This window comes from Emydura macquarii, unplaced genomic scaffold (assembly GCF_026122565.2).
Source record: "Emydura macquarii macquarii isolate MOO-44397 ecotype Brisbane River unplaced genomic scaffold, CSIRO-AGI_Emac_v2 contig_968, whole genome shotgun sequence".
In the NCBI taxonomy this organism is placed as follows: Eukaryota; Metazoa; Chordata; order Testudines; family Chelidae; genus Emydura; species Emydura macquarii.
In genome coordinates, this window is record NW_027131105.1 from 5,631,721 (window position 1) to 5,654,360 (window position 22,640).

Below are 22,640 nucleotides of genomic sequence, written 5' to 3' on the forward strand. Positions count from 1 at the left end.
AATGTCCCGACAATTCAGCAAAGCAACCCAATCCCTGAGTAGTTCAAAAAGAACCTTGGATATACAGTGGCAGATGATGGTCCAGACAGTGGCCCGTGAAACCAGAATTACTCCAATGGAGCGCTGCAGGGGATAATCGAGATCACAATCTGGCCCAAGCTGGACTCATTACACAGCAGTAGAAAAAGCAGAATCTGGACCCGATTCAGATGGGATCTGGGGATTTCTGGGAGCAGCAACACCCCCACCATGATCTTTAGTTGGAGGTACTGCGATAACACCACCCATGGCCAACAGCATGTGTTTTTCAGGTGATGCAACTCCAAGGCCCCAGGAAAGTTAGGGTGCAATTGCACCTGCTCCCTTTAGTGCTTTTCACCACCTGCAGCATTATCCCACTGGGCTATCCAGAGGCAAAGAACAAATGCAAGCAAGGAGGCACTATTCTCTCTTGTGAAAGCATGCATGTGTGAGGGGAATCTTCACTTCTTTTAACACAGGCTCCATTAGCCAACTGCAGCTTCCTCTCACTAAAGGGGTGCCGCAGAGACACTAAGTGGTGTGTCCCGGGAAAAAGGATGTTTGTTTGGGTGATGCCTGGGGCCAGGGAAATCGGATGGAGATATTTTGGTACCAACATTTCAGAATACAGGATGGACAAATTCCCATAGCACAGAGCACAGCCTCAGTGAGAGGAACGTGCTGCTGACGGTGGCGGCAGCAGCATCATGGCATCTCTGACTAAATGTGCAAGAGGGTCTGGTTTGTGGCATCAGTCCAGGCCCCTTAAGAACTGGAGCTCCCCTGGCTGGAGCTGATGGAAAGGTGGAGGCTGCGGGTCTGATCAGAGATCTGCAACAAGAGAAATGAGAGTTAAAAGGTGGAGGGAGGGCTGGCAAAAGCAAGGAGCGGGCAACAGCAGGGCAGCCTGGGATAATTACCATGTGGTTACAGTAGCACCTAGAGGCGCCAACCAAAATCAAAGCCCCAGCCAGCATCCACATTTTTAGGGTTAGTATTACTGTTTGCTTCAAAGGTGAATGGTGACCAGCTACTCAACACAAGGGGGAAGTAACACAAGCCAAAATAGGGAGAGAACATGTTAAAGAATATTTAGCTAAGTTAGATGTATTCAAGTATGCAGGGCCTGACAAAATTCACCCTCAGATATGCTTATAAAACTTGTGGAAGACTGGGAGGGGTTGCTAGCGCTTTGGAGGTCAGGGTTAGAATTCAAAATAACCTGGATAAATTGGAGAACTGGGCTGAAATCAGTAAGATGAACTTCAGTAAAGGTAAGTGCAAAGTACTATGCTTAGGAAGAAAAAAATCAAATGCACAAATACCAAATGGGGAAAAACTGGATAGCCGGGTGGTACTGTGGGAAAGGATCTGGGTGATCTAGTGGATCACAACTTGAATATAATTCCACAATGTGATGCAGTTATGAAAAAGGCTAATATTCTGGGTTTATCGACAGCAGTCTCATATGTAAGACACAGGAGCTTATTGTCTCACTCTACATGGCTCTACAAAGGCCTCAGCTGGAGCGCTGTGTCCAGTTCTGGGTGCCACGCTTTACGAAAGACGTAAACAAATTGGAGCGAGTTCAGAGGAGAGCAACAAACATGATAAACGGTTTAGAACACCTGACCGATGAAGAAAGGTTAAAAACGTAAGCACGTTTAGTCTTGAGAAAAGACGACTGGGGTGGAATCTGATCTGCTAAGGGCTGTTATAAAGAGACCGTGATCAATTGTTCTCCACAGAACGTGGAATATGTCCACGGAAGGTAGGAGTAGGAGTGATCGGCTTAATCTGCAGCAAGGGAGAGTTAGGTTAGATATTAGGAAAACTTTCCTAACTGTAAGGGTGGGTATGCTCTGGAATCGCTCTGATTGGGGGTTTTTAAGAACGGGTTGGACAAAGACCTGTCAGGGATGGTCTGGGCTTATTTGGTCCTGCCTCCGTGCAGGGGGGTGGACTAGATGACCTCTCGAGGTCCTTTCCACCTTGACATTTTTATGATTATGGTAGCGTCGAGAGGCCCGCGATGGAGATTGTGGCGTGCACTGTATCAGTAACATTACCATACTCAGCTGAGATGGGGGCTCCATGCAACATACACGTTATTAATAGTATCACCTGGAGGCCCCAATTCAAATCGGGATCCCATTAGGGTGTGGGCGTTATGAACAGTACGAGAGAAGCACCTAGAGGCCCGCCCTGAGATCAGGGCCCCGTCGTGCTGTGCGTTGCTCAGTCTGAGGTGACAAAGGGTCAGAGGAGAACTGAGGCTCCGAGCAAGGAAGGGACTTGCCCAGACAGCAGGTCAGCAGCAGAACCAGGAATACAACCCAGCGGTCCTGACTCCCAGCCCAGTGCTCTAACCACTAAACCAGCTTGAAGCATTAGGGTACACCCCCTTGAGCTCTCAGTAGGGTGACACTGAGGGTATTGGTCAGTTCTGGCTGCTTGGGGTCTCTTACCTCCGTCAGCATGTCAGGGCCTGTGAACAGGCCCTGTGGGGAGGTGAAGGAGTCATCAGAGATGGAGCTGCCCGATTTACGCTTCACTGCAAGGGGACAGAGAGTCATGGTCAAACCTTCCCAGCTACTGCACAGGGAATCTGGGACCACCACCAGCCTGGGTCCTAAATCCTAAGCACAGCCAGGGATAGATCCCAGGAGCCCGACTCCCAGCTGCCTACCCTGCTCTAACCACTAGACCCCATTTCCCACCCAGAGCTGGGAATAGGACCCAGGAGTCCTGGTTCCCCATGCCTCCCACTCCAGCCCCTAGGAATCCTTGTCCTGTTCTAAAAGGCTCAGAGTCCCATTGCAGTTCTGGGTCCTGTATGTGGCCTGAGGGGATTCAGGATGTGTGGAGAGGCAGCAACACCCAATGGTTAGAGCAAAGAAGCACAGATTGTCTTACAGGAGTGACTATCCCCTGAGGGAGTAATTCCACTCTGGACTCAAGAGGTGTTTGCCTCCCTGATTCATTCCCCCTCCAATTGTGGGATCCCTTTACCAGATGCAGAGTCCCCCAGGGCGGTGTCGCTGCCCGAGGATGAGGGGCGCCGGATCTCGGTGAAGCTGCGCCGACGCAGCTTGGCCTGTGACTCCCGTCTCTTCTCCTCCTGGGCCTGCGAGAGACAGTCAGCGTAGAGCTCAACGGCACATAAAGGGCCGAGAGGGAGGGAGCCCGGCTCCGCATGGGGACATCAGCTAGGAGAGCACAAGGAGGGGGGAACCGGTCGCCCCTTCCCCCACACACCCACCCCCTCCCTGTTTATTTATAGATGATCCCTTTAAAGGGCGACACCGTCAAGCCAAGGGCCGTTTGTTACTATAAGGTTACTGTAGGGTCACCCCTGCAAAGGCTAGTTTGTTATTGTAGGGTTGCTCCAGCTCACCCAGACTGGTTTGTTATTGTAGGGTCTCTTGCGACCACGAGGCCTAGATGTGGCTAAACGACACGTCGGCAGAAGATCCCGCCCGCTCTGCAAACCTAGGGCTGGTTGTAGCTTCACCTCCAACCTGGGCGTGGGCAGCAATCTCACTGGCCGTGTCACCACCCCCTCGGGACTCACCGTGGGCAGGTCCTGCAGCCGATGCTGCCCATCGCCCGGCCCCACGTGCACCAGGTGGTTGAAGTTGGTTGGGCCGGAAATGAGCTTCGACCTCACGCTGGGGTCTCGCATCATCTCCCTGCAGGGGGGACAGAGAGGAGCAGGGAATAGCTGGAGAGTGCCCTGACCGTGGGCTCTGCGCCACCAGCAGGGCACAGCCAGACACACGGGGGGGTCCCGCTTGGACAGACAGACATGGGAGGATGTGCTTACATACAGATGTGGACACACAAAAGGACACAAATACAAAAAGGGACACCCATGCACACTTGCAAATGCACGTCCCCCTCTGTGTGTGCATGGGTGTCCCTTTTTTGTACTTGTGTCCTTTTGTGTATATACACACACAAATGCACTCGGCTACACAGGGACACACAGAGGACATGCAGATGTATTCCTTCCCCCTCCCGCCCGCGCGCGCGCGCACAGACAGACACGGAAACACCCAGATTCAGGGAGATCCAGCAGCATAAGCCGCGCTGGAGCCAGGTTTTGCAGGGGGCATTTGGTCGGTGGTGGGGAGCTGGAGAGCGAGGTCAGGCCATGGGGGCTCCAGTCCCATGAGGCTGGGCCCAGCTCCCCATCCTGATCTTGTGTCTCGGCACACGGGGTCACAGCCCCACCTGGGTTTGGCCCAGCCGCCTCTTCAGCGTGGCAGAGGGGCAGCTGGGCCAAATGTGAGCGCATGGTGTTGTGACACGGCACGGCCCTGTGCTCCGATCGCAGGAGCCGGGCATAGCCTCGCTGGACAGGAGCCGGCACCACGGGGTGAGTGTGGGGCAGGGCTCGCTCTTCAGCCGTGTGAAAATTCACGTCGGACTCCTCCGTTTGTCAGCCGCGTAACGCGCTCGGAAAGGCACCACCCAAACACCGGAGGGCTGCCGGGGGGAGCGGGGCAGCCCCTTCCTCCATTAGCTCTGCCACTGGACTTAAGGTGTTGGCCACGGATGCAGAAGACCAAGGTTCAATTCCTGGCTCTGCCACACTATGTGATCGTGCACAAGTCGCTTTCCCCTTTCGGTGCCTCCGTTTCCCCCTCTGTAACATCGCCAGCTTGTCTGCTCAGACAGAGAGCTCTTCAGGGCAGCAACCGTCTGCATCCATGTCCGTGTAAGCGCCCGGCAGGATGGGACCCCCTAACCTGAGCTCTCGGCCTTGGTCTAGGTCTTTAGCAACACGTACACCACGATGGGACCCCCACCGGGGCCGGAGGCTCTAGGCACTACCGTAATCATTCTAACGCCACGCACACCACTCGGGGACCCCCTCTAGGCTGTGGCCTACAGGCTCTACTGCGATACATACAGTACGCCCATGAATACAAATAGCATGTGCAGCACGCTAATTAGGCTGGAATGACAAGCCTCTGTCAACCTCCAGGCATCCGGGTGAGGCCAGGAGGGTAGTTCAGGCCACACACTCGTCCCCCCAGCCCTGGCCTCACCTCCTCTGCTGCTGTCGCTCCTCTGCTGATATACGGAAGGAGAATTTCCGCTTGTTCTTGGTCCTCACCAGCTGTCGCCGGCTGTTGTCTGTGGTCTTGGGAACATTGAACTCGTCCTGGTCTGGAGCAGAGGAGCAAAACGAGAGAGTGCCAAGATGACTCTACTTGCAGTTACACCATTCAGCCACTAGGTGTCTGTCTCCTGGGCCAGTGGCATGGGGCACTGGAGCAGGAGTCAGGCCTCCTGGGTTCTATTCCTGACCCTGCCATTGACCTGGGGCTAGCCCCTCCTGCTCTCTGCACCTCTGTTTCCCCGCCCAGCTGTGTCCATTCAGACCATGAGCCCTTTGGGGCAAGGACGGTCTCTCCCCGTGCAGCGCTCTGCACAACAAGGGGCCCCTGATCTCAGTTGGTGCCACGTAGAACACAAGAACGGCCACACTGGGTCGGACCAATGGTCCATCTAGCTTAGCATCCCGTCTTCCCACAGTGGCCAATGCCAGGCGCTTCAGAGGGAATGAACAGAACAGGGCAATCATCAAGTGATCCATCCTGTCGGCCATTCCCAGCCTCTGGCAAACAGAGGCTAGGGATTCTTCAGAGCCTGGTTTTGCATCCTGGCTACACTAGTTACTAATGAGGCCCCAATCTCAGCTGGCACTGCTAGACGCTACCACAAAGCTACTAATAATAGAAAGCAAATAATGGGGCCCTGGTTCCTCTAGGTGCTACTGTAATACTTTTAATCATGTGCCCACCATATTGGGATCCTAATGGAGCAGCCATAATACTGCTACGATAATGTCACTAATATTTGCTGTTTGGACTTCTAGACGGCAGTAAGATTCTTATCCCAGATGCACTGCCGGAACCAGAACCGAGCCGTGAGCCCACATAGCCTGGTATCCACCTGAGACAGCAGCCAGTGCCTGTAGCTAGTACAATGGTAGCCATCCAGAGTAACTCCATGGACTTCAATGGCTCTAGTCCACATTGAGGTCAGTGTAAAAGAGAGCAGAAGCCGCTCTGGGGTGTTGTCCAGCTGAGCCCCCCCCCACCCCAGCATTTTGACTGCACAACCTGCAGGAGGGAGCAGGGCGGGGCTGGGTGGTTACCTGCAGATTTGTTCCTGAGATAGGTGAGGCGCACCTTCTCACTGCCGTAAGTGCAGAGGGAGCCCTCGGAGTTCAGGGACCGCACCTGAGTAAGAGAGCGAGAGTCATTTGGAGAGAACCGCTGTTCCCAGGGAGCTATTTGTCAGGCCCCTGGGAGGCAGGTCATTGCCAGCCCCCTAAGCTGAGGCCCAGGGAGATTACGGGAAGGGCCCAATTTCAAACAGCGAAGTGGTGGCAGAGCCAAAAAGAGAACCCAGGAGTCCAGGATCCCAGCATGACCTTTCCCAATTGTTGGACCCCACTGGAAATATAATCTAGGAGTCCTGACTCCCAGCCCCATTACAATAAATCGGAATGAACAAAGAAAAGTTCTGCTGCGCTTCATTGGTTGAGCCGTCCCACATTCACCCCTGCCGTGGCTAAACCCTGGGGTGCGGGGCTCGGTTTCTCCTAAATGCCTCGCCTTCTTCAGAGGGATGGTCTGTATCCATTCGGCCTTCCGCACATCAAACACATCCAGGGCATTCTCGCTGAACACGCTCAGGTAGGGGGCGCTGTAGCCTAGGACAGCAGAGAAACCACAGGCACGTTAAACCCGCATGCAAATCCCAGCCAGTGCCGCTGTCGGTTCCCGTGGGTGCCACTAGAGGGCACCAGAGCTCACATAGGCAGTGCTAGATTCGCCTGACCAGATGGCTACGAAAGAATTACGTGTGAAAATAGAGCCAATGTTTTATCCTTCCCTCTCTCACAATGTACGAGGGTCTGGGGACAGCGGGAGAGACAGCCAAGCCAGCCCATTTGAAACTGAGATGGTGTGGTAACCAGTGGGACTCCTTGCCACATGAGGATACCCAGCCAAAAGTGCTTTAAGTAGGTAGATGTCTGTGTGGATGAGCGTGGTGGGCAGGGATCTAGCTGAAGAGCTGCGACGCTTATAGGTGGCATACATCCCCACAGTCCAGGGCATCAGCCAAGTGCTAAGGGGATGCAGGAGACTGGTCTGTGGTGCCCACAGTGGCGTTTCTGGCAGCTTCTTTCGAAGCATCTGGTGCTGGCCAACATCAGAGATGGGATGCTGGGCTAGATGGGCCCACGGATCTGAGCTGGGGCAGCAAGTTCTAGTGACGGGGTGTTTGCTGCTCCCTGCTGGAGAGAATGGAGCTCTTTCAGCCCCCATCTGCCCCTGCCTTCCCCCAACCTCCCGTGACCCGCACAGGCTCCAGGGTGGCGCCACTCACAGCAGCTCAGGGGGGTCGCCGGCCACATCAGCTCCTGTTGCCGTGTCCTCCGGCCTTGCCCGTCCACGTAGAGCCCCAGCCCGCTGAAGCACAGGATCAGCTCGCTCAGGCTGACCTCCACGGCCCGCAGGGCTTCCATCTGGGCCACGGCTGCTCCGCGGGGATCCTCGAGGTGGGGCAGGTGGACAGGCGCCCCCTCGTTCAGCAGGTGATAGAGGGAGAAGCCCGAGGGGTAGCCGACACAGAGCCGGTCTCCCATGATGTCCAAGCACTGCACGTAGCCCTGGGCCTGGATCTCCTTGATGCGCCGGGAGGGGGGCCGAGAAGGGGTGAGCTGGTAGCACAGCACCTGGCGCTTGGAGGCCACACACAGCACGGAGGTGGTGCCCCGGCAGATCAGCCCCGACACCATGGCCTGGCAGTTCTTGGTCTCGGCAATCTTGGTCCCCGGGGACTCCGGCGTTTCCAGCTCGGCCCAGGAGAAGAGGCGCACGCTGTGGTTCCTGCCGCACAGGACAGAGAGCACCTGGGCCTGTGGGGAGACCAGGAGGAGCTGGACCCGCCGGCAGTCGCCCAGCTGGAACACCTCTGCCAAGCGAGACAGACCAGAGATGAGAGTCAGAGATGTACAGTCACAGGTGGGCTGCATTGCCAGAGCGCTACGGAGGCTGCACTGGAGTGGTGGGAAGGGAGATACTTATCTCAGCTACTCACCGGTGTAAATTTGGAGTGACCCCTGATTAAATCCAGAATAGCTCAAGGAGTCACACTGGTTTGTAACCGAGATCAGACTCTGGCTCGGCGGACTTCTGCGGAGTTACAAACAGGTGTAAACCTGGAGTGACCCTGATTAACTCCACGAGCAACTCTGCCTTTACCGTGATTTGTAACCTAGATCAGAATCTGGCTCGGTGGACTTTTGTTGAGTTACAAACTGGTGTAAACTTGGAGTGACTCCATAAGCGACTCTAGATTTACACCAGTTCATAAAAGAGACCAGATCTTTGCTTGGTGGAGTTATTATATTGGGATTATGCGCAATGTCACGGTGTGACCCAATGCTCCAAAATTAAATCAGCGAATAACTGACTTCTGTGCAGTTAATCTTGATTTGTGCCAGCATTTAAGGGAGACCAGCATCTGGTTTAACCAACTAAAATGGATTACTCCAGATTTACTCCAGCGTGTAACTGAAATCAGAATATATACCAGTGACTTCAGTGCAGCTTCTCCAGATTTACACCAGGTTTGTAACCAAGACTGGAACCTGGCTCAATAACTTGACTGCAGCTACTTCAGACAACGTGTAACCTGTGATCAGAATGCAGTTCTGAGTCCGGTGAAGTCAGTGGAGTCACTCCGGATTTATACCAATGATTTCAGTGAAGCCACTCCTGATTTAGACCAATGTGTACCAGAGACCAGAATCTGTTATCTCAAAATGAGCTACTCCAGATTTAAACCATATATAATTGAAATCAGAATATGGTCCCTAAACCCAATTCATTTAGTGGAGTTACTCCAGATTCACACCAGGTTTAACGGAATCTGACTCACACCCAAAATGCACCCTTGTTCATTACAGATTATTTATATATCAGAATGATTTAGTGGACTTACTCCAGTTTGTAACCAACATCAAAATGTGCTCCTAAATCCTCTGACCTCAATGCAGCTACACCAGATTTACTAGCTGTTTATATATCAGATATTATCACTAAAATCCAAAGTCTGCCTCAAGGATTTCTCTGGGGCTGCTCCAGATTTACACCTGGGTGTAACTGAGATCAGAATATGACCCAGAGCCTTAACTAGTGCCAGGTTTGGCAAGCCAGCTCTTCCCTGTGCTGGCCCACGGACCAGCCCAGTTGTAAGCGTGTGTCAATCCCCCCCCTGGCCATATGCCTGTGAACTCATCCCATTACAGCTCTTACCGTTGGTGTGCAGGTGAATCACAAACAACCCCTCTTCGGTTCCCAGCGCGATCCGCTCCCGGTCTGCAAACAGGCCAGGGGCAAGGGTCAGAGTGAGGCAGCCAGGACATGGGAAAGCCTAGGCTGCACAGGCCAGCTGGCTCCTCCCTATGGGCCCTGGCTGCTCTCAGACATTGCTCCAATCACGACACCCCCTGGGAAGCCGGGGAATTTTATTATTCTTCATTTTACAAAAGGGGGAAACTGAGGCACCGACAGGCGCAGGGACTTGTCCAAAGTTATAGAAGTCAGTGAAAGAGCAGGAAATAGAATCCAGGAGTCCTGACTCCTAACCCCCTTCCCCGCTGCTCCAACCTACTAGATCCCACTGCCCCTCCCAGAGCTGGGAGAGAACCCAGGAGTCCTGGCTCCCAACCCCTCCCCCAGCCCGGCAGACTCCACAGCCCTTGCCTCCGGTGCCAGCTCACCAATGACGGCAGCGGAGAGGGCCTGTGGTATGAGCGGCAGGCCGTTGTCATAGGCCTCCTTGAGGATGTAGACGGAGCGGTCGTGGTGCTGGTTCTCCTGTAGGATCCGGTGCAGCTCCATCAGCACCTGCACCCACTGCTTCATCTCCGCCTCACTGTCAGCGAGCAGCAGCAGGGAGCTGGTGGTGGGGGGCACGGCCAGCTGGGAGGAGGTGACCTGAGGAGAGGGAAGGGCAGCTTAGCGTTGTTCAAAAAGATGCAGATGTTTGGGGCTGGATTCCGGGGTCAACTGCAGTGGGGTCAGGGCCTGATTTGGGTCTCAGCTCCCCTGGGGTCAATACAGAGCCACCTGCTGACTGCAGGGGCATCAGAGCTGGATTTTGATGTCAGTCACTCCTGGTGTAAATGCAGTGGAGCTGGCCGAGCTCCTAGGCCCAGTGGGCTGACCGAGGCGCACTAGCTCGCTGTGAGAAGGGTCCAATGCACAAGATGGACCAAGATGGAACTTGCCAAACTTAGTCACTTGACACAGGCTGGAGTGACACAATTCCAGCTCTGGCCCCGAGACACACACACGATTGTACGTCTGGCATCCGCTACCCACCCGGAATATGCAAGGCACGTCCTTGGTGCTGGCGTGGATGACGTCCGAGGCCAGAACCGCCGTCACCGAGAACTGTTCATCCCTTTAAAGAGAAGACGAGAAGTGTCAGCACCAAGCAGTACAGCATCCTCACCACAGAGCCAGCTGCTCTGCCCCCACAAGGCCTGGGAAAGGAGAGGCATGGAGATTTGCTTGCTAGAGTCACAGATTTTAAGGCTAGAAGGGAGCATTAGATCATCTAGTCTGACCGCCTGTGCAGCACAAGCCAGAGAATATCACCCAGTTACCCCGCTATTGAGCCCCGTCACTTGTGGATCTCTTCCAGGAAGGCAGCCAGTCTGGATCAGAAGACATTCGGAGGTGGAGAATCCACCACTTTCCTTGGGAGTTTGTTCTAATGGTTAAGCACCCACACCGTGGGGGGAAAACGTGGCTTTTTTCTAATTCGTCTGGCTATAACTTTCTGCCATTGGTTCTTGTTCTGCCTTTCTTGGTCAGATTAAAGTAACTGGTAGCAGTAGAAGGCTTTTATCCTCAATGGAGATGAGGCACATGCTTTGCCATTGGGTTCTGCTGCTATTTGCTGAAAGTGGAATAATATTGGGGAAAGGAACATGCTCTGTTGGTTATAAAAAAATCTTCAAAAAAAATTTAGTTTAAAAAAATCAAAACGTTTTGATTTTGACTTCTTGTTTTTAGACATTAATTTTTAAACAACTAGTGGTTTCAAAACTAAAGGTTGAAATGTTACGTTCCAAAAATGTCAAAATAGAATGTTCCGACCTTACGGACGTATCATTCCCCCACCCCCACTAACGAGATTGTGTCGACTTCCACACGTCCCCCTGGGAAGTGGCAGCATTTTCCGTTGGACAAACATTCCACTGGAAAATTTTCAACCTGATCCAATTTTTAACCCAGATAAATGACATCGTTTTCACTTGTATTCTTAATGAAAACATTAGGCATGACAAATTAGGTTATCTTGAATTATAATGCGACATAGGAGTGTCATATGAGAGGCTATGTCTAACACGGCACACCACTGGTGGCGGCATATAGGGTATGTATAGCTACACGCCGCAGGGAAAAGCAGGCAGCGTTCACACTGCAGGACACAGCTGTCCGTGTCGGTGAAAGGCTCTGGCAGGGGGGAGCTGCTGGAGCCTTTCCCCACTGCCGGAGCCTTTCCCCGCTGCCTGAGTGTTTCCCTGCAGTGGGGAAGGGCTCCAGGAGTGGGGAGGCAGCAGGACACTACAGTGCTAAAAATAGCAGTGGAGGTGTGGGAGGCACGGCTTGGGTGACTAGACGGCCGTGGAGGGTATATACCCGAGTAGCACCCACAGGGTCCAGCTACGTCTTTACTCACCGAAGCAGGACCTCACCGTCCACACCGCTATTTATACCTGTGCTGGGGGTGCATCGTGCACATACATGCTGCTGTAAGGAGCGTGCAATGTAGACGTGCCTTAAGTGTGCCAGGGCACCATCCTCAAGCACTTCCCCTTGTGGCCTGGCAGGCATGCAGCCCTCAGCTCCCTCACGGTGCTTGCAGTCCCTCACTCAGACGCAGCTACCGAGAACAAGATACGATAACCTCCTCATTCGCCCCTCAAGCCCAGCCCTCCTCCTGCCCCTGGGCCGAACGCTGACTAGCCTCCTATCCCATCTTCGGCAGCCACCAGTTCTCCTCCTGGAGCAGGGTTACAATTCAGGCCAGCTGCAGCCTTCAGTCAGCTTCTCCCCAGCTGGCCCCTTTGTACTCAGCCCTGTTGGCTTGGAGAGATTAGCAGGCAAGCGTCCTCCAACTGCTACATCAGAGCGTAGTCTCAGCTTTCGCTTCAACCTGAACTGATCTGACCCTCCCAAGATGAGCCATTCAACCGGCATACACGTGTGTCAAGTGGCACTGGAACGGGTAAAGCCCTGCCGCTAAGGGGCTGACAGCTAAACGAGCCTGCTGCTCTTCTCATGTATAGGACAATGCTTCTCAAGAATTGCCGGTTTATTTGCAACATGGAAATCTTGACTCGGAGCAGGGAGGCTCTGTTACCTCTGTAGCTGGCACTGGTGCAACCACTGCTGGAATACCCTGCCCAGGTCAGGGGCCCACAACTCAAGCAGGATGTTGATAAACTCAAGAGGGGTCAGAAAAGAGCCATGAGGAGGATTAAAGGGTTGGAAAACCTGCCTTATAGTGAGAGGCTCCAGGAGCTCAAGCTGGTTAGTTTACCAAAGAGAAGGTTGAGGGATGCCTTGATCCCGGTCTATAGGTCCCTACACAGGGAACAGAAATCCGGTAACAGAGGGCTCTTCAGTCTAGCAGAGAAAGGTCTAACAAGATCCAGTGGCTGGAAGTTGAAGCTAGACAAATTCAGACTAGAAAGAAGGTGCACATTTTTCACCGGGAGAGGAATTCACTATTGAAACACTTCACCTATGGGTGTGATGGATTCTCCATCCCTGGCCATTTTAAAATGGAGATGGGATGTTTTTCTACCAGATTTCCTCTAGTTCAAACAGGAATTAGTTGAGGGATGTCCGACGGCCTGAGTTATACTGGAGGTCAGACCAGGGGATCACAATGGTCCCTTCTGGCCTTATTGTCTATGAATATGGTTTAATTAATCTGATACTTCTGTTGATTTTGTATCAACCCACTCGATCCGTTCATGTGTGTTATTTTATTTCGTTGTTTTTGCTTCGTTACTCGGTTTCGTTAATAAAGCTCATACAACTGGAAACCCGGAGGGACCGGAAGTTTCTTGCCCGGATATCAGAATCACAACCTACAACAGCAGGCTCTGGGGAGGAAAACAGACAACGCAACAACCCACTTAACAGTGATCTGTATCCGGACAGGTGGCAAACCCAGTGGGGCACTAGGGGCGTTTTGCTGCAGGAAGGGTGGTTGAGCAAGGGGGCTCGGTCCTGTGGTCTGATGTGGGGGAGCAGAGGCTGAGGGGAGCCCAGGGTGGCTGGGCCCGTGGGTCTGATCTGCGATGATAGAGAGGAAGGATACAAGGCTAGGTGGGCCCAGTGGTCCGACCAATATGGCGCTCCTTGGGTCCCCTTTCCCTGCGTTTCGCAGGGGACCGGTCGTGCCCCTCCCTACCTCATATCCACGACCTGCATGACGTTGACGCCGCACTGGGAGCCCCGGCCTTCTAGTACGTCATACAGGAAGAGTTTGAAGTCGCTGACGATGACGAATGCCCTCTGCCAGCCCTTCTTCACCCCTGCTGGCTTCGGCACCTGCAGGGCAGGAGGAGACAGACATTAGCAGGAGTTACAACCCTGCTGGTCACAGGAAGATTTGGCCTACCACTGCCCTCCCGCCTCCATCCCGGGAGCAAATAGCACCCATCAGGGCTTGACTCTGCCTCAGCTCCCACAGTGCAGGCGAGTTACCCAAGGTCACACAGCGAGTCAGTGGCCCAGCTGGGGATAAAACTCAGGAGTCCCAACTCCCAGCCCTCTTGGTCTAACCCACTAGCCCCCACTCTCCTCCCAGAGCTGGAGATCGGACCCAGGAGTCCTGACTTCTGTGCTCCTGCTTTAACCACATTCGCAACAGCCAAGAAGATCATGGGAAAGGTGCTCCTGGAATTTCCTCTGTCATGTTACGGCACATCAGACAAAAGCCCGGCTGACACTGGGCACCTGCTGAGGGTGGGGGGACTTACCGACAGATACCCCTCAAATGCTGTGCCCGTCCCAGTCACCGGGTTGACCCCCATGGTTTTCCGCAGCTGTTCAGGAGGTGTGGGGCAGATGGCAGTGCCCCCAGCGCAGGACACATGGCAGGCGTAGTTACAAGCTACAAGGAGAAGCCAGGATGTGGGGCATGAGTGAGTGGAGGGGATTGGACTCTGAAAGGCACCTGACACAGGGGGAGGGGCCGGAGACCTAGGTACCAGCCCCAGGGCCCAACAGCCAGCCCTGCCTGATAGGAGACCCAGGTGCCAGTGCCCTGCCCGGTAGACGACCTGGGTACCAGCCCCATGGCCCAGCCCTCAGTGCCCAGCCTGGCTGGCAACCCGGGTTCTAGCTCCAGGGCTTAGTCCCAGTCAGGAATTCGCCTTAGGGAAGCAGTTGCAACGGGGCCCTACCCCAATCCCCCGCAAGGGGCAGAGCCCGCCCCCGGCCCGCACTCACCCTCGCAGGCGTAGCCCTGGCGCAGCAGCCCTACCATCAGCGCGGTGCAGCGCATGCATTTGGTGGGCACAGTGAAGCTCCGCATCTTGAAGCTGTGAGATTTGGGCTGGAAACGGGGGGGGAGAGACAACAAAAAGGGGTTTCCATCTGTTGTGGGGGAGGGATTTCCGGAAGCCAGTGACACTGGGTTTGTCGGGCGTTTGTCTGATGTGTGTACGCACACACCACACCACATACACAGACATACACAATGCACTACACACACACACACAAAGGTAGATACCACACACTAACCACCCACATTCATAGAAAACATCTATACACAGCACATCCATACCCACACTCAGAGCACAGACGCCCACACCACACCCCCATGCTCACAGCAGACGTATGCACACCTAGATACATCCATGCTCACAGCATAGATATATATACACACACATCATACGTGTATACAAGAAGAATACATCATACATACATCAGACGCACACACCACATCACCATGCTCACAGCATACAACTCACAGACATACACATTCTTGCTCACAACATACCAATGCAGAGAACACACCATATGTGCACAGCACACCTGTAAGACATACATACCACACACCCAAGACATACTAAATACACACATTCACCATAACACATGCAGAAAAAAATGCAATATCAGTGAAAAGACGGGGATTTACATGACATGTACACACATGCACATCCCTGCCATGCAACAGGCATTCACACAAAGCAAATGCAACACAATGTGATGTGTGCAGAAAAAAAAACGCACATGACAACTGAATATATAGAGGGTTCATCTGACATGGGCAAGCGTATGCACACTCACCCACAACACAACACATGAAAAAACACACCCACACAATCCACGGCATAAATACATGCCTATAGGAACACAGATTCACAGCACACACGCACTTGCACAAAGCCACTAGGAGAGGGCAAGCGAGGGTTTCTCTGATATCCACATGCACAGACACAAGGGTGCCTAGATACGTGTACAGCAAGTATCTCACACACACCATCACAGACGCCTACCCAAAGCAACGTTCTCCCCGAGCCACTTTGCGCTCATCAGGCTGACGTGGTTAAGGCACGTCAGTTTCCAAAGCCAATGGTACACACCAGAGCAACGCGGCTAACACCACATCCAAACACACGGGGCTCCCCTGACCTGATGGATCAGGTACCCCATTGGAGCTGGGTGGACCAGAGGCAGCCCGTCTGTGTGAGATCGAGCAAGACTGAAACCCACAACTTTCGGGCCTGCACCGAGCCACTCAGCCCCCCGCCACACCAGCCAAACACTGAGAAAGTATCTGGCTAAGTGTGGAAACAAAGACGATTCTGAGCTTACGGAGAAGCACAAACAACCATGTCATGACCACAAACGTGCCTCCGAAACATGGAGAAAACTTGCACACACCAAACCTCCCATGAACAGATAGCAAAAACACACATGCACACAGAACCAACACACTGAAATGCCACCTACACAACGCTGAGTTCTGGCTCCCAGCCACACACACACACACCCCGCCCCCACCAGAGCGGGGGACAGAACACAGTAGCCCTACCTCCAGACATCCTTCCCCCTGCTGTAACACGCACCACTAAAACACCCCCACATACAAACACTCCACGGCCCCCCACAACACACAAACTCCGGGTTACCTTGAGTGCGCCTGGGCCGCTTCCTTCTGCAGCAACAGCCACCACTGCTGGGGGTTTGGACGGAACCAGCTGTGACGATGCAAGGAATTGGGCAGCGAGGGGAGAGAGAGAGAGGGCAGAGTCAGCGCCAAGAGCTGGGAGGGAAAACATCTCAAAAGGAGCCACGAGTAAGTGACTGGGAAGAGCTGGGAACAGAACCCAGGCATCCTGCCTCCGAACCCCATCCTGCTCTAACCTCTAGACCCCCCACTCCCTGCCCACAGCTGGGGACAGACTGCCCAGGGCTGGTCTGTGCCGTGGGGAGCCATCAGCTACCCCCTCCATCAGTGCCCCTCATCGGGGCATCACACAGCAAAGCTGCTTGCATTTACTACTCACATTGGCTTTGAGGCTTCTCCTCCCTTCCGGGCGCAGCTGGGCCTCCTCGGTCAATCTCCGATTCTCCTGCGTGTCTGGGCAGCTCCCGAAACTGATCGCATCCTTCTGCCAAGGAGAAAGCACCGTGCAAACTCAACCAGGCATCTGCGGCATGTCAGGCAATGCAGCAGGGGGAGCTCTCCCCTCTGAGTCACTGCTGGCCCCAGGGGGCAGCAGACTGGAGGGAATGGGGTAGCAGCTCAGTAGTGGTTTCTGATCCCTCGCTGTCAGCGCTGACCCCAGAGCAGCACTAGGGGGCGCTGTGCCCTCACAGGCAGTGCTGACCCCAGAGTCACCCCAGTGCTGACCCCTAGAGGGCACCATATGCATCAAGGGGCTGTTAATCCCCCCGATGGGTGGGACCATCAGTGCACGCAGCTAAAGCACAAAGTCCCCTGTGTCAGTGTCTTGAGAGACCTGAGCCAGGAATAGAACCCAGGAGTCCTGACTTCCAGCCCCTAATCAACAAACACCATTCCCTGCCCAGAACTGGGGATAGACTCCCTAGACTCCCTGAGCCGGATTAGAACCCAGGGTCCCTGCCTCCCAGCCAGCCCTGCTCCAGCCCCAGCCTGATGGACGTACCTCTGCACTCCAGATCGACAGGAAGGGAATCAGTGGCCCCTGGTTTTTTGTGCCTAGAAGAAAGAGAAAGATTCACACACAGCATTGTAACATCTCAGCAGCCACCCGCCGCTGGCCAGGGGAGGACCCCAGCTCCTCCCTCCCAAAAGTCCAGACCCTTCCTATCTGTGTTAAAGGAGAATCCCACATTAGCTGCTAGAAGTACAGGTGATTTGACACATGGTGGAGAAGTTCCCATTGCATCCAGGCGAGGGAAGTGGTGTATGCACGCACACACACAAACACACACAGTAGCCACACTGTGCAGGTCACACAGAACGTGACGTGCTGGTTAGGGCTGGGAACCGGGAGTTTCTGCTTCTAAGTCTGTCCCACCAACACTGAATTATTGCAATAGCATCTGTGGGCCCTAAATGAGACTGGGTTGGGAAGGGGAATCCTCCATGCAGCCCCCCGCCAGTTATCGCAGACACAGAGAGACAGTCCCTGCTGCACAGAGCTGGACAGACAACGGCCGGCTTCTCTCCACTTTACAACTGGGGAAGCTGAGGCCAGAGAGACTCAGCGACTTGCCCAAGGTCTCCCAGGGAGAGCCGTGGCTGAGCGGGGCTGTGCGGCCTATTGAGGCGGGCGCAGGACACCTGGGTTCTATTCCTGGCTCTGCCAGTGACCTTAGACAAGTCCCCTCTCCTCTCTGTCCCTCTGATGACCCCCTCACTCCTTGTTTAGGCCTGGAGCTCTTGGGGGCAAGGACTGTCTCTTACCATGGTCCGTTCTGTGCCCGGCACCACCAAGCCCCTGATCTTGGTCAGGGAGGCCCATGGAACACCTGTCACAATGGGGGGGGGCCTCCTGCCTCATTCAAGGGTGGGCCCGAGAAGCACCAAGAAGGATGGACAGGGACTCCCCCGATCTCAGTCGGGGAGGCCATGGCATCCCTGGCATGGAGGGGAGGGCTCCCTGACCTCATCTGAGGGGGCTGTGTAGCACCCGGCAGGACGGCAGGGCTCCCCTTGATCTCACCTGGGGCTTCTAGGCGCTCCCCTAATATCAACAACAACATGAATTCTCTCAGATCCCCTGAGTCCCAGGCAGAGCTGGAACCACAGCGCCGCGTCCTCACCCCTGGCTGTTCCACGGGTGCTCAGTGAGGCCGGAAATTCAGCCCCGGGGGCCTTACCTTCCAAAGACCTGACCTTCAGCTCCTCCCTCAGCTTCTCCATCTCCAGCTGCAGGGCCTGGTTCTGCATCTCGGCCTCTTGCAATTTCCTTGTAAACATATCCCAACAACAAGGGAGACCCGTGTCTTTACTGCTCCAAAGGTGCCCCAGGTCCTGAGCCAGCCAGTCCGACGCTGGGCCCATGCAGCTGAGGGCAAAGGCGCCAGCCCCTCCCCAGACGGATTTTACCCTGACGAACATTTCATGGGGCGAGAATTGTCTAGCCATGGTGGCAGGGGATTCTGGACTCCTCCATGCTGTGGGAGGGAGTGGAGTCTGGTGGCACCCTGCAGCAAGCAGGAGGGGCCTGGGAGCCAGGACTCCTGGATTCTAATCCCCTTTCAGCCCAAGACTTGGGGCTCCCACCCCTTCCCCGGCTAACAAGAATCCGCTTCCTGCCCGCCTCACCGCTCGGTGGCCAGGTGCGCAGCCTTCATCTCAGTCAGCTCCTCTTGGACGCCCTGCTTGGCCCGGATCTCGGCTTCCAGCGCTGACTGCAGCTCCAGCTTGGCTGAGGCCTCCATCTTCTGCAGGCGCCTGGCCTTCCAGTGATTGTCCTTCAGATGCAGAGAGAGGGAGCACTGAGCCAGGAGCAGCACGGATCCCTGCTGCAGGGAAACCCCAGGGCTGGCTGGATCAGAGGGAGTGGGACCCATGGCTTTTTCCCCTAGGGGGCACCAGCTCCAATCCCAGCCTGAGGGCAGGGCACTGGCTGACTGAGAGGGGTGGGGAATGGGATAAGGGGCTTTTCCCCTCCCAGGGGCGCTGGCTCCGTTCCAGTCCCACCAGACACATGCAACCCCACTGAGCTGGTACCGGGGTCCTGGCGCCTGAGGTCGGTGTGCTGATGTGCTTCAGGGATTCCAGCTCCTCGGTCATGCGGGTGGCCAGAGCCTGGAGATACCCCCTAGACTCCTTTTCGTCACTGACCCTGGGGGTGGAAGAGACAGAGTCAGGAGAAAGCCCTGCCAGGAGCCAGCTAGATCAACCCACGTGGGATGAGGACAGCGGCATCCGTCCCTACAATCTATTCCCCAGCCCAGCATGTTCACATCAACCATGTGTGAGGGGGGTGAGTGATCTGGGGCAAGTTTAACAGCCAGCAGCACTGCTGGAAATAGAACCCAGGAGTCCTGGCTCCCAGCCCACCCTGCTCTAACCACTAAACTCCACTCCATTCCCAGAGCTAGGGAGAGAACCCAGGAGTCCTGGCTCCCAGCCTATACCATTGCTCCCTGCTACGACGGGCTGCTATTTCATTCTAAGACTGGGATAAGCCCATTTGCGCTCTCACACCACTACACAGTGAGCCCCAGGACCATCTGGCTCAGCACGAGAGGTTCATACCACTGCAAGATGTCAGAGATCTGGGCCTCCCAGTTAGTGACTGTTTCTCTCCGGTCCTCCAGTGAGCGCAGCTCCTGCTCCAGCTGCCTGTTGGCTGTATTTAGTCTCTCCACCAGGCCTAGGAGCTGTGAGCAGAAGAGGAAGACAATGATGCAGGGATCTTGGGAGGGAGGAAGAGCTGGGTGAAGAATGGGCTTTAATTCCCTCGCGGTTCCAAAATCTCAGGAAAAAAAGTGTATCAAGTCAATCCAAAAACAAGTTTTCTTTTGGAATTTTCGATTAATCAAAAAGTCCAAGTTTTGTTTCAGGTCAAGTGAAATGTGTCATTTTCGAGCCCCCTCCCTTAATATTTATTTTAAAATAAAATTAAAGCTAATTTCATAATGAGAGTTAATTTCATACCCAAAAATCAATAGGTATCAATTTTTGGCAGTTTTTGTTTGTTCTATTTCGACCGAAACAATTTGCTGAAATTGACCCAAATTTGCAAAATGTTTCAATCTGCCTGTATCCGCATTTTTCACTGAAAAAAAACTTTGGATGGAAAAGTTTCAGCCAGCTCTACCTCCACCCTCCCCTCAAATCCCTCCTCTTCTTTTAATTTAGGGGGCCACTAGCTCTCTGTTTGTGTGGCAGGCCTGTCCATATGTAGATCGCTTGTTAGCTGAGTGTCACGCGAGTGCTCTGTTCACCTATAAAAAACTTGGTTAATGCAGAATTAAGGCCGACCAGGGGGACCTCGTGCTGTTCCAGAATGTCAAATTTAGCAAAACACAACCCCCTGAAAACCAGGAAATCTAGAAGGAAAGTACATGCATCTTCCTAATTATCTGTACTCAGATGCCATCTCCTCAAACACCAGTGCCCCCCCACCCCTTCTTGCCGTGACGGCGGCGGATTGTATCTACGTGCCTGCAGATCTTTCTCAAACTTCTCCCCAGAGCAGGTTTTAAATGCACGTTGCCTAGGTGCAGTTCAGGTTCAGTGCTCACAGAATGTCCCCTTGAGCCATCCAGGTCATGTGAATAGTGACGGACTAGAAAACCCCCTTGGCGACTCTTTCTGCCCACGTCCATTGCGGTGAGTTCAGCATGCGGCACGTGCCTATCCAGAGAGCTTACTTTGTTTTCGAACAACATTTTCAGCTTTGCTTCCCCCAAAAGGCAGTGAGTGCCAGGGATGAGCTGGGATGAATGGCAAGTGATTGACACCATTTGGGGCATGATCAGACCCACAGCTTAAGCCCCAGATCAGAGCAAACAAAGTTGGTAGAAATGTCGGCCTTAAGAAATGCTGGGGGTTGGAGGGCTGTATTGCGGGAACCTCTTCTTCAAAGGACCCCAAATTTGGATCACTAGCCCTACCCTGTGCCCCCCTGAGACAAACCAAATTTCAGTGCAATCCAATTAATCCTGTGGGTTTTACAGCACCTAACAAAGTTGACTCAAACAGAGAGGGCTTCTCAACCGTAACATGGGAGCTGGTGGTGGGCTGTGTAACACATGGGAGAGATCTGTGTACAGCTACGTAGCCAGCTAAAGAGCATCACGAGAGTGTGCTATGCATGGGAGAGGTCTGTGCACGTACAACAGTTATTTAAATTGCCAGTAGAGGATGCACCATTGTTCCTGGTTTTCCAATTCAAGCTGTGGCGCACCCTTGCAAACAGCTGATGTGCAGCTCCGAGCACAGGGCAGAGTTTGCTCTGCTGGCCAATGAGGTGAGACAGACTGGCCCTGAGGTACTGGCTAGGCTCTGTGCCTCCTCCGCATACTGCAGGGACTCCAGTGACACTGTGCTCTGCCTCTGGGGGGCTAAGATCCAATAGCCCCATCCCAGCCTGCATTTCCTGCTCCAGGACCCCTCCCGCTGCTGACTGCAGTGCCCTCCCCTCAGGAGACACCCCCTGTGGCAGCAGGCGGTACTGCACCCTGCAGGGGGACAGCCCCTCCAGCCACCCACTAGCACTTCAGCTATGCAGTCCAGCAGCAGTAGGGTTGCCAGGGGCTGAGCCCCATTAACTCTGGAAGATCCAAATCAACCCCAGCTGGAGAAATGGGGAGATTCAAGTTCCTCTTACCCTCTCCTGTTCCTGGGCGAATTTACTGTTCTCTTCCTTTAGCAAACTCCTCTCCCGTTCGTTCTGGTCCTTCATCTCTTTGTGTTCCCATAAACTAGATCCCAGGGGTCAGAAAAGAACATTATAGAGCCATGACTAGCAGGAATAGTAACATCAGTCCCTAGCTCCTACACAACGCTTTCCACCTGAAGATCTCAAAGTGCGTCACAGAGCTGGTCAGGATCATTCTCCCCGTTTTACAGCTAGGGAAACTGAGGCACAGAGCGGGGCAGTGACTTGCTCAAGGTCACCCAACAGACCAGTGGCAGAGAAGAGACTACAACCCAGTCCGGGGCTGTAACCGCTGGGCCACACAGCAGCAACTGCTGTAGCGAGTGCTGCAAATCCGGCTCGTTAAAATGGTCTGAAGGATATTTTCCCCCCACCTCCTCCCTTGTTAAAGGTGGCCATTTTTCTGGGTTAAAAAATGTGGATTTGGGGGGAAATTTTTTCTTCATAATTGGAAACAAAAAAAGTAACCATTTTACTCTTTCCTCTCCTTTTTGCCACTGAATGGAAATGAATAAATGGTTATTCCCCCTCCTCCCTCCTTCTGACACTAACTATGGAAAACATCCCATATTTTCAAAAAGCAATAGAGCAGGGAAAAGGGAAATAATGCCCAGGATACAAAAATAAAACATCACTGGAAAAAACGGGGTGTCCA

General features: G+C 53.9%; 1 protein-coding gene across 1 annotated transcript in view; it reads right to left on the reverse strand.

The window, feature by feature from the left end:
- Positions 1-786: 786 nt before the first annotated feature.
- The window catches only part of CDC42BPG (CDC42 binding protein kinase gamma), a 52,707-nt gene continuing 30,853 nt past the window's right edge, over positions 787-22,640 (reverse strand). The window contains exons 15-36 of the mRNA XM_067543929.1: positions 21,935-22,028; positions 19,855-19,979; positions 19,324-19,438; positions 18,916-19,064; positions 18,468-18,556; positions 17,288-17,340; positions 16,664-16,768; positions 16,286-16,354; positions 14,598-14,703; positions 14,126-14,259; positions 13,555-13,694; positions 10,440-10,521; positions 9,836-10,052; positions 9,369-9,431; positions 7,435-8,022; positions 6,657-6,754; positions 6,194-6,278; positions 5,079-5,199; positions 3,596-3,713; positions 3,034-3,148; positions 2,490-2,575; positions 787-852 (exon numbers count right to left, since the gene is read on the reverse strand). Of these exons, the coding sequence (XP_067400030.1) occupies positions 787-852; positions 2,490-2,575; positions 3,034-3,148; positions 3,596-3,713; positions 5,079-5,199; positions 6,194-6,278; positions 6,657-6,754; positions 7,435-8,022; positions 9,369-9,431; positions 9,836-10,052; positions 10,440-10,521; positions 13,555-13,694; positions 14,126-14,259; positions 14,598-14,703; positions 16,286-16,354; positions 16,664-16,768; positions 17,288-17,340; positions 18,468-18,556; positions 18,916-19,064; positions 19,324-19,438; positions 19,855-19,979; positions 21,935-22,028 (2,818 nt within the window). The remainder of the gene's footprint in view (positions 853-2,489; positions 2,576-3,033; positions 3,149-3,595; positions 3,714-5,078; positions 5,200-6,193; positions 6,279-6,656; positions 6,755-7,434; positions 8,023-9,368; positions 9,432-9,835; positions 10,053-10,439; positions 10,522-13,554; positions 13,695-14,125; positions 14,260-14,597; positions 14,704-16,285; positions 16,355-16,663; positions 16,769-17,287; positions 17,341-18,467; positions 18,557-18,915; positions 19,065-19,323; positions 19,439-19,854; positions 19,980-21,934; positions 22,029-22,640) is intronic.